This window comes from Gadus morhua, chromosome 9 (genome assembly GCF_902167405.1).
Source record: "Gadus morhua chromosome 9, gadMor3.0, whole genome shotgun sequence".
Lineage (NCBI taxonomy): Eukaryota > Metazoa > Chordata > Actinopteri > Gadiformes > Gadidae > Gadus > Gadus morhua.
Genome location: NC_044056.1, coordinates 24,731,805 through 24,742,886, shown reverse-complemented (window position 1 = coordinate 24,742,886; position 11,082 = coordinate 24,731,805). Strand labels below are relative to the sequence as shown.

Here is an 11,082-nt window from a genome sequence, read left to right as displayed (position 1 = left end):
AAGAATTCAATTCCACATGGCAAGTGCAATAACCTCACGTAACACAAGTGATCCACATACCATAGGTTGAAAAAAACAAGTGGTCGAGTGGATAGCAGATAGATAGATACCTAGAGCAAGATGCCTCATCCTCCTCCTGCAACTTAAGGACAGGTTTATAAAATGGCTGATGTCCCATTTCATGAAAATGTCTCTAGAATCCCTGGATTGATACTGGCTGACCGATCGACTCACAACATGTTGAGTCATTGGTTTCTACATCCACAAGCTGCTTCTGGTCGTATTAGGGCCAATGGTTATAAAGGTTGTCTTCCCCTTTTGGCGTAAGGTCAACCATATTAGCATCCATTAACTAATTATTTTTAATAGCACATTCTGCATGTTGCACTGCATTTATTAAACCTTGTTCTTGGTAGACTGTTCTTGGGGTCATCTCTTCTACTTTCTACTATAAAGTAAAATTCAAGGTAATTGAACACGTACAGCACTACGGCGTCTGGATGAAAGGCATTAAAGTATTCCATGCTTGTCAATGCATCGGGGTTTCGTGCAGTTGCCATAACAACGGTACTTATCTAAAAGCCCATTGAAATACTGTTGGTCCTTTTCGGGGCACAGGGGACTAAGTGAGCTTGGATTTTAATGGTCATCCCGTATTAAAGTTATTCACAAACATGTCTACACAGTATTCTGGTTGTCTGGTTGACGCATACATGGAACTTTTCAACAGCCCCCTGGCCGTGAAAACTGCAGGAGGGTTTTCATGTGGTTTTGCTATAAAATAGCATCTTACGAGAGTAAATGTACATCTGTATTTTCGTAGAATCAAACACGATTGTTATCTGATGGTTTGACTCATGATTTAGGGGATGTACATTCACAGCAGCTGTCAGGTCAGAGGTCAAATCAACTCCAAGATTTCAAAACATTGTTGAATAATTAATAATATGAACATTTTGCGTTTGAGAATAGTGTAATTCTCATTACTCAAATTCAAAATCCATAAGTGTGATTTGCAAGAGGCCAGATGAGAACATGGAGATGGCCCAGTGGTGGACCGTGTGGGAGCCCCTCCCAGTGGGTCTGGCATCCAGGTACTGCTCCCGCCCTCTGTCTATAAAGCCTCTCACGGCAGCATGGGCTTCAGAGACGCTCCATCTCCTCTCCTTATCCCCTCTCCTCATCTCCTCTCCTGGCCGAGCCACTCTGCAGAGGCATCTCCCGACAACTTCTTCAAAGGTGAGACTGACATCTCTTGTAGTCCTTATTCGGACCTTAACTACGTTTACAGTAACTTCCAAAATATTTTTTTTTTTGTTATGGTATAAATCTGTCTGAATGTGAAACTGAATGAACAGTATTAGTTGTATTCTAATCATTGTATTCTAATCATTGTATTTTATGGTTTGATTATAGTTGATTTGTTTGTCAAGCCTTAATGTCATTGTTTTAATGGGTGCAGATGGATCCAAACATAATAAGTAATGGATTATACATATTTGTGTTTAAACTGGACTGCTTATGGGATTTTCATAGTGTTGATCCTCTCCCTGGACCCTGGCCTCACCCTGCCTCCACCGTAGCTGGAGGTGCTCTCTTCAGACTCTAGTTCACTCTCTCGTCTTGTGGCTCTGCAGGCGGCTAAGAGCCCACCTTGGTGCTCTGTCCTCCTGCCACCGCTCTGCCAGGATGAGGTCCTCCCTGCACGCCGTCATCTGCTGCTGCGTCTTCTCCTCCTTCCTCGCTCTGGAGAGGAACACGGACACAGTTGCCGCCGGCGCCACTCTGAAACGGAGGTGAGTCCAGATGAATGAATCATGAATGAAAGTTTTGTCCTCTTGTAGTCCTGAGGGCAGGTTTTCTTTAGCTTGTGTTTGTGTGTGAGAGGGAGGGAAAGAAGTGGTTCTGTTGTGTTTGTGTGTCAGTGAGAGAAAGATAGAGTGAGAGTGTGTGTATTTGAGGTAGGGTTTGTGTTTGAGAGCAACAGGGGAACGTTTCTATTCAGTTTCACTGGAACCAAGCAGCCCTCTTTTAACAGAGAGGGAGGAAGGGAATAAATGGATTTCTGATGTACTCTCCGGTGATATAATGGCAGACAGTGTTGATGGGTGTTGAAGGTGCGCCCCCTCTGGCAGGTTGGCAGTATGGCTGCAGGGCCGCGTGAAGAGGGAGCTGTGCCACAGCTGTGCGAGGGCCAGCGAAGCCGCCCCCCCGTCTCATTCTGAGGCCAGGCCCGAGGAGGGCCCAAAGGCCCTCGCACTTCAGCAGAGGTAAGGGGAGGAACGGACAGATTTTTTAAGATAGTTTTCCCAAAATGGTAAATTGGTCAGTATTATTATTTTTAATGTCATTCCTTCTTTTGTGCGCAGTTTGACTGACAGATCTTCAAGGTCATCAGCGAACAAAAACTCTGGATGTTATCTGATAACGTGCACGGTGCACGACCTAATTTTCCGGGTCCACCAGTTCAACGACAAGACGATCGACCCCACTGCCCCCGGTGATAAGATCAGGCCCCATGGCTATGGACGTCGCCGGCGGTCCCTGAAGGACGGACCCCTTCGTGGAGCTCCGGGACGCACGGTTGTCCGTTCATCGTCATAGGGAAGACTTCCGTCGGGTAGGTTACTAACAGACTTGCGGCTGATTAAGGCAGGTTCACGCAGCGGTTTGTACCCAAAATATATCAGCCGATGTGAAACCAATAAGAAGAGCTTGGGGATCAAGTCGATGAACCTTTTTCCGCACTGGAAGGCGATCTTTTGCACCAACACAGTCTCACATCCCACCAGAGCTTTGTAGCTGAAGAGCAGGTTTTACATTAATTAATGGACTTCATGAGAGTAACTTTTCTATGCTTCAGCTTGGCAACGCAGATCTTCATCTGTCCAGTGAGATGGTAGAGGGCCGGGGGGGGGGGGGGGGGGGTGAGACGGGCTTCAGGGGCCATGGAGGCGGGGGGGGGGGGGGGGGGGGGGGGGAGACGGGCTTCAGGGGCCATGGGGGGAGGGGGGGGCTTCAGGGGCCATGGAGGGGGGCTTCAGGGGCCATGGAGGGGGGGGGGCTTCAGGGGCCATGGGGGGAGGGGGGGGCTTCAGGGGCCATGGAGGGGGGGGGGGGCTTCAGGGGCCAAATCAAACCCTGGATTCTTTCATTCTTCATAAATTGCACACAGTTATACTCAATTATGAAGTGATGTGATGAGATATGAGAGAATATGTGTTTATTTGAGGCGTTTTTAAAGGATTTATAAATGTGTTCCGCTATAAAGGCTTCACATTTGTATATATGGAAATGTATGAAGTTAAAAACAGGCTGTAGATATATATATATAGGTATATATATTTTTATACAATCTTACATTCAGATGAAGTACACATTTGTATGTTAAACTATTTAAAACAATGTCATTGTGTAATTGTTTAACTGACATGTAACCATTTTAAGTACAAAATATATGACTGCTGTAATTAAAATCTATATTTTCAAATATATGAACCTTGTGTCATTTATTCAAACATTGTGACTATTTATGCTGTTCAGTAATCAGGATTACTTTCACCCTGATGCTTAACGGCCTTTTTTTCGAAATGTGAAATGGACCGTATCATCATTTGATGATATGAAATGATTAGAGTGGTGGACCATTGGAGACCATCAGAAGTCCAGTGTCGGTGGCGTGCAAACGTCTCAGTCATCTGGCGGTGAGCTGATGAAACTGCTCTGCTGCCCCCTATCTTCTCAACGGACCCTATTACATGTTGCAACGCATGATATGTTCAATGTATTCAACATAATATGTACACCTATAGGCGTGATAGTACATTGTAATCTGTAATGCATTTTACACAAATAATAATCAGTACACGTAAACTGACTGTCTGAGGCTCCAGGTGACACTCACAACAGGAGGTGAGTCAGAACTGAGATACTGGGTAGACGAGGGGTCGTAGCGCTCATAGGAGGTGGTGGTAGTAATATAATAGGAGCAGGGCCTAGCAGGTGTCATAATAACATGTCATATTTAGCATACATTTGTCGTATTGCCTTACAACCTATAGTCTTTTGTGAATAATGTGAATTCACTGGCATGTTATTTACTGTAAACAGGGGCTTGAGTTGTGTTGTCATGTTGTTATCAACAGGTGAAGAGTTGTGTTATCATGTTGTTATCAAAAGGTGCTTGAGTTGTGTTGTCATGTTGTTATCAATAGGTGCTTTTGTGTGCATTCATGAACCTGAATTATGTGATTTGGTGATTCAGTTTTAAAATGTAATCTAGATTCAATCAGATTACAGTAGATTCATTAAACAGAAACCTTTTATAATATGTTCCTACCAATTAGGTTTCCATGACAACCTTTAGTGGAAAGACAACCACATGAGGCACATTGTAAATATATATAACTAACATATATGTTAGTTATATATATTTAGTCTTCCTCTTAATGTAGGTCTAATATTAGTTATATTTATATATAAATATAACTAATATTAGACCTACATTAAGAAGAGTCTTCCTCTTAATGTAGGTCTAATATAAGTTATATTTATGTATAAATATAACTAATATTAGACCTACATTAAGAGGAAGACTCCTCATTGGCTTTGGTTGTTAAAAAGTTTTAGATATTGTTATATTTATTATATTATTTATCTGAGTGGAAGTTTCTTTGACTGCCCGGCTGGTGGCAGAGTGGTTCCTCATAAACATAACTCTACTTTACTCCTTTGTTGCCCTGTATCTCTACACGGTAACGCTATGCAAACCAACCACCGTTTGACTGTTAAGTCCGGTGTTTATCTAATGGGCAGACTTTATCAGGCCCCAGGTGGCTCTTCTGACTGGTAATTCTTCAGTTCCCACGCCCAAATGACAAGGGATCTTGTAAAACACTGGGAAGGTCGCTGGTGGAATGTGGTTTGTTTATAAATAGTTCTGCTGTGCTACTCCCCCTCTCCTCTGGGTCCCAGAAGTAAACTCACTTCCTGGTGCCCTCATTCTACTGTCTGGCTGTTTGCCAAGAAAAATTTGTTCATTACCTTTCTTTAGTGATATCTCATGGGCCTCAACCAGCAGACTAACAGCAGTTAAGCTGTGGCTGTGGCTGTGGTGCGGAAGGAAGCAGAAGTTGGCAGCTGTGTAAGGTTCCCTATAGATAGAGCCTTCACCTCCTCACATTGGACTGCTTACGGAAACTATAGTAAGACCCTTCACCTCCTCACATTGGACTGCTTACGGACACGATAGTAAGACCCTTCACCTCCTCACATTGGATTGCTTACGGCCACTATAGTAAGACCCTTCACCTCCTCACATTTGACTCTTGTCATGGCCAGCTACCCCACACACGGTGAGTACAATGAAGACTTTACCAGCCGGACTTCATGACTTCATGTTTTGTGTTTGTTTTTTCATCATGTTTCTCAACACCTCAACAGGTCTATGACCGTTCTTCTAAACCTTTCTAGAAGGTTTTCTTTCTCAACAAACTGAACGTTTGGGATTTCTTCAATGCATGTTATTGCTCAGTGGGGTATGTAAAAGGCTTGGCCTGCTGAAACCTCTAGGATTGAACTTGTGATAAATAGCTGCAAAAATAGTAATGTGTTAAAGGTCCCATGACATGAAAATCTCACTTTATGAGGTTTTCTAACATAAATATGAGTTCCCCTAGCCTGCCTATGGTCCCCCAGTGGCTAAAACTTGCGTTTGGTGTAAAACGAGCACTAGCTGTTCTGCTCGCCTTTGAAAAAACGGAGGCTCAAGCGGGCTGATTTGGAATGTCTTTATTTAGGACGTCATAAAGCATCTAAGCTCCTCCCCTTACTCTGCCTTGCCCGCCCAGAGACGTTGGCCCGCCAATGAGACACGACCGTGCGAGCGCCACATATGTGTGTGTGTGAATACACACACTGTAACGCTTTTCTTGTAAGTGTTGTCGGTTTCTTGTCGGTTCTTTGACGTCTCTTGTATTTCCACAACGAGACTGTCGTGGGGGTTATCCGAGCCATGGTTGAGAAGGAATTGGGGGAAAGGAAATTTGGCTTTGACTCGCTGAAGTACATGAACTGCGACATGCCGCCGGTTGCCGCGAGGCACCATCGCCCGGCAGCGGGCAGCTGGCAGCAGGCAGCGCGCGGTTCAGTCTACTACAGGTTGATGTGAAAGTGGAAGAACCAGAGACGTCGCAGAACCCGACAAAGTAGTTTGTGATTCATAATATCGTCTGGAGGCGCACACAGCTTTTGGCCGTGATAATATGTATTATATGATATAGATATCTATGTATTATATGATATTATTTAGATATAGAGCTCCAGGACTGTAACGCAAGTGTTGTACACTTCCTTGTTATTTGGATAACCGTTCTGCTTTTGGTGTAAAGCTCAATGTGCGACTGGCTCGGAGTGGCTGTAACTCTGCACCACGGCTGAATTTCGGGAACGTCTTTGAATACTGTGTTAGTTGCCCACTAATACCTATATTAAAGAATACATAAAATAGCATGTCATGGGACCTTTAATGTCTTTGGTAATTTGCGAATGGTAACAGTTTCTGGTTTTGAAATAGCAACAAGCATCATACCCTAGATATGTTTTCCATGGACAGACTCTCATCAACCCCTGTTTACAGTACACTGATGATATTAATAGAAGATCTGTTAACAGCTGCTGTTCACCGCCCCTGAACAATTCATTAAAACAATCCTAAAGATTCAAACCAGGGGAGAAATAGAGTTACACTTTTGTATTAGAATCAAGCCACACATACAGAGAAGTAGTCATAGCTAGTTAGTTAGTAGCTAGTTAGTTAGTTAGTTAACAGTCCTGCTTCAGGACTGTTAACTGGCCTTGGGAAGTCAGGCAGCACATTCACTGCGGTTCGATCACAACATCTTGATGATGAATATATTAATGATATATTATATAATATATATATTATACATATTTGATTGAGTCTGGATTGCCATGGTGATCTCAACACCCCTAAAATAGAACAGGGAATAAGAAGGGCAGGCCTTCAAGACAACAACAACTGCATCACACACACACACACACACACACACACACACACACACACACACACACACACACACACACACACACACACACACACACACACACACACACACACACCAGAAGATTAGCACTTGGGCAGAGGACACCATTGAATTCCTTAACACAGAGCAGTCAGAGCTTTGAAGAGGCTCCACTCTAGTCTGGCGGTTTCCACAGAGCGAGGGTTAAGTTCAGACTTGGAGAACAGTGCGCGACAGAGGAAGTCTCAGCGTTGATCAACAAAGGACCTGTGGTTCAGTTGGTACTGGGGGGGGGTTAGATTTGATGATCTTGCCCTGGTTACGGTGGAAGGTAAGAGACTAGATACCATCACTTCCTGTTACTCAACCAGTTGTGTAGACCAGGCTGTACCATAAATATACATGTTCATGGCTTTAGTTATACATTTCTTCGTGGTCCGCTACTTGATGTATCTGCATTCATACTTGCGCAGCCATCATGTTCATTCACGTTCAGCTATCACATTTGTTCAATATTATAACTTTATCAAGTAAATCTAAACAAAACTTAAAGCTGCAGTGAAAACCAGTAGCCTGTGTGTGTGTGTGTGTGTGTGTGTGTGTGTGTGTGTGTGTGTGTGTGTGTGTGTGTGTGTGTGTGTGTGTGTGTGTGTGTGTGTGTGTGTGTGTGTGTGTGTGTGTGTGTGTGTGTGTTTCGTTAGAATGCATAGTGTGTCAGTGAGCTGAGCATACCGTGCCTCAAAGGCCTGCTAGGAGCGCAGGAACTAGAAATTGGAGTATGGACCATGGAGCATGTGTCAGGGTCCATGGAACATGGACCATGGACCATGGAGCATGTGTCAGGGACCATGGAACATGGACCATGGACCATGGAACATGTTTCAGGGGTGCAGCGGCACATGTTGACAGCATCATCTGTGGGGCAGAGTTGTTGTTGTGGCTTCTCAAGTGGCTGAGAATCTGTGCCACTTGACACCAAATATGCTGGATATGTTTATCCACAAAAGGTTTACCAACATAGGGTTACGGCCGCATCATGCAACAGGCTTACAGCCAGTGACGTGTCTGTCGTGTTATTATTATAATGAGGATCGTACAATAACGTAATCGGAGTCTGTCTTTATTATCAACTCTGTACAGCAGTCGTAGACTAGTGTGCATGCACGGGACTCCAGCTAACCCGACCCGGTAACGACGTTACTACAAAATAAAGGCATTCCTTACACTACTATTCCGTAATACCACATCAATATCACATAATACACAAAGTGTGGACTACCTTTGTTTCTGCAGGTATTAAGGGGTTTATTCGGCCCTTTTGCTCGAAGATCTGTCCCTGATCTGTCCCTGTTTCAAGCATGCAAAATATGAATAAAATAACTTACACATTACCATACTGTGAACTATTAATTTAGCAGGCTGTGTTCTCAAAATGTAAACTCTCAGGTTTCAGGTAAATGTAAACAATAAAGTAGAACAATTTAACAATCACATTTCACTCTCTTTTTATTTCTTTTTTTTACTGTAGAAAACAATTCAATAAATCAGCAATCAAGTCTCTGCGACTTTCTAACCTCTCTCCCACACCTGGTCCGCACAGTCTCTGTGGTGGGGCCCTCTCTGCTGGGTGATGTTGTCACTGGTGGAGCTGGCTCTGGTGCAGGTGATCCTCTCCCGACCGGTTGCTCATCAGCGTCGACTACCCCACTGTTGGTCTGCAGTGGCACCAATTGATGCCGGTTCCTCCTCAGTGTGCCCTGAGGCACCTGGACGATATAAGAGCGAGGGGTGCTGTGTGTAGATAGCAATGTGCCCTGGACTCGTTCATCAGTGATCCACACATCCTCCCCAGATACGAGTGGCTCCAGGTTTCTCGCTCTGTGTCTCTTGTCGAAGGATCTTGCGTCGTTCCTCCTCTTTTACCTTTCTTTGGCCTCCAGCGCATTGAAGTCAGGCAAAACTGGATTCAGCAGGGTTGGAAGTGCAGGAACTGTAGTGCGGAGGCGGTGCCCCATCAACAGCTCGTCTGGGCTATAGCCGTTCTGTAGAGGGGTTGCTCTGTAGGCCAGCATTGCAAGATATAATAATAATAATAATAAATGTTATTTATAATGCACTTTATATTCAAGAATCTCAAATCTCAGAGATATGGGTCTGATGCCTTTGTTAGCAGGTTTTTCACGGTATGTACAGCACGTTCTGCCTCCCCTCTGAGGAAACTTGGGGCTGCTCCTGATGTGCACAGAGCCATACTCAGCTGCAAAGGCTTTAAAGTGGTTAACTGAGAACTGGGGCCCATTGTCACTTTTAAGAAATTCACAAATTCCATGACCAGAAAACATTTCAGGTGCACCACCACATCTGTGGACCTTGTGGGTGACAGCAGCGCAACTTCCACATACCTTGAGAAATAATCTACGACCAGTAGATAGGTCTTGCCTTTCAGCGTGAAAAGGTCAGCTCCCAAGGTTGGCCAATGCCTGTCTGGCAACTCTGTTGGCATCAGCGGCTCTTTGACGTTCCTTCTCTCTTGAATGCAGGTCCTACATTTCAGCACCATGTCATTCAGCTGGCTGCTGAGTTCTGGCCACCATACCGTCTGTTTGGCCCGGCCCCTGCTCTTTGTCACCCCCAGGTGTCCCTCATGCAGCCTCTGCAGCACATCACCTTGTAAGGCCGATGGGATGACGAGCCGCGTGCCCCGCAGCAGCAGTCCATCGTGCACAGTCAGCACTGCTCTATCAGCCCAGTAATGTCTCAGCACTCCCTGCAGTTGGCTTTTGTCAGGCCAGCCGTCTGTGCAGTACTCCATCAGTGCAGAGCATGTGCTGTCTGCCTTCAGGTGGTCACGTAGGCTGCAAAGACAATCTCTAATGACAGGAATGTTGCTGATGACAGTCTACATACATGTTGGTGACCTCTAGTAGGCTTGTATCCGTGTGTGCTCTTGCGGCTCTCAGAGGAGAAAGAGATAAGGTGTCGGCCGTCGACAGGCTTTTGCCAGGGACATGATTGACTGTATAGTTGTACCTCATGAGTCTCATCCTAAATGTTTGGATTCTTGGTGGGAGGTCATCGAAAGCTTTCCCTCCCAGCAGACTCACCAACGGCTTATGGTCAGTTTCCAGCTCGAATGGTCTTCCCAGGATGATATGCTATGCCGAAGGCTAGACGGTTAAAATAGTAGCGCCCAAAAGGCGTGATGAAGGTGGTGTATTTGGCAGACTCTTTTGTCAATGGTACTTGCCAAAAGCCCATCTAATTTGCTGAATACTGTTGCGCCAGCTGGCATGCCCAGAGTTTGTTCGACAGAATGCAGGATAAACTTTTCTCTACATATTGATTCATTCATTTTTGTGAAATCCACATAAATGCGAACATTCCTTGCTTTTTTCGGCACCACCACCATCCCGGCACACCAATCAGTCGGCTCCTGAATCTTGGTGATTACGCCCATCTTCTCCATACGGTCTATCTCCTCCTTCACCTTTCCCATAAGCTGTGGAGGTACTCTGCGTGGTGGGTGGAGAGAGAAGGGCACAGCCTTTTCTATGGCAGGCCTTCCCAACAGTGCAGTGTGCAGGTCCTTTACAACATAAATGTCCTCTATGGCTGTCTTTTTGCCTCTGCGCAGCGTTTCTCTGGCTACACCTAGGACAGAGAGTACATTGCCACCTGGCCCAAACAAAGAGCGTGTCAACACTGCCAGTTGCTTCACATCATGCCCCCCTGTAATGTCATGGTACACCTCGGCTGGCAGGGCGGTGACATTCAGCATCAGTGTCTATTTTAAAGCAGACTTGTTTTTGTCTCAGTTGTAGCTGAGACACGGGTCTTTTCCAGCATCCACGGCGCCCAGGAAAAAGCTCTCTTCTTCCTCTATAGTGACATCATTCAGAGATTTAGCACTGTTTCTGCACACCTTGCCATAATGTCCATTTTTGCCACAGTTGTGACAAACAGCATCTTTAGTAGGGCATTCCAATATTCCATGCGAGGGCATTTTTCCACATCTATTACAGGCCTTTGAGCCTGACTG

At 45.1% G+C, this 11,082-nt stretch overlaps 2 protein-coding genes across 4 annotated transcripts in view; both read left to right on the top strand.

Annotated features, from left to right (window-relative positions):
* The first annotated feature begins 501 nt into the window (after positions 1–501).
* admb (adrenomedullin b) lies at positions 502–2,906 on the top strand. The gene is made up of 4 exons (XM_030367202.1): positions 502–1,239; positions 1,638–1,796; positions 2,136–2,270; positions 2,370–2,906. Exons 2-4 carry the CDS (start codon positions 1,690–1,692, stop codon positions 2,602–2,604), a joined length of 477 nt encoding a protein of 158 aa, XP_030223062.1. The 5' UTR covers positions 502–1,239; positions 1,638–1,689; the 3' UTR covers positions 2,605–2,906.
* A 2,072-nt stretch (positions 2,907–4,978) lies between these two features.
* The window catches only part of ampd3b (adenosine monophosphate deaminase 3b), a 26,358-nt gene continuing 20,254 nt past the window's right edge, over positions 4,979–11,082 (top strand). For 2 of the 3 annotated variants that reach the window (XM_030367171.1, XM_030367173.1), the window contains exon 1: positions 4,979–5,354. In XM_030367171.1, coding sequence (XP_030223031.1) covers positions 5,333–5,354 — 22 coding nt within the window. In that variant the 5' untranslated portion in view covers positions 4,979–5,332. Of the gene's footprint in view, positions 5,355–7,156; positions 7,375–11,082 lie in introns of those variants that run through there. The other variant, XM_030367172.1, reaches the window with a different exon arrangement.

Coding starts and splice junctions, on each gene's coding strand:
- admb (XM_030367202.1), top strand. CDS start 1,690: ATGAGGTCCTCCCTGCACGCCGTCATCTGCTGCTGCGTCTTCTCCTCC. Junction 1,797..2,135: donor GGCGCCACTCTGAAACGGAG/GTGAGTCCAGAT, acceptor CCCCTCTGGCAG/GTTGGCAGTATGGCTGCAGG. Junction 2,271..2,369: donor GCCCTCGCACTTCAGCAGAG/GTAAGGGGAGGA, acceptor TTTTGTGCGCAG/TTTGACTGACAGATCTTCAA.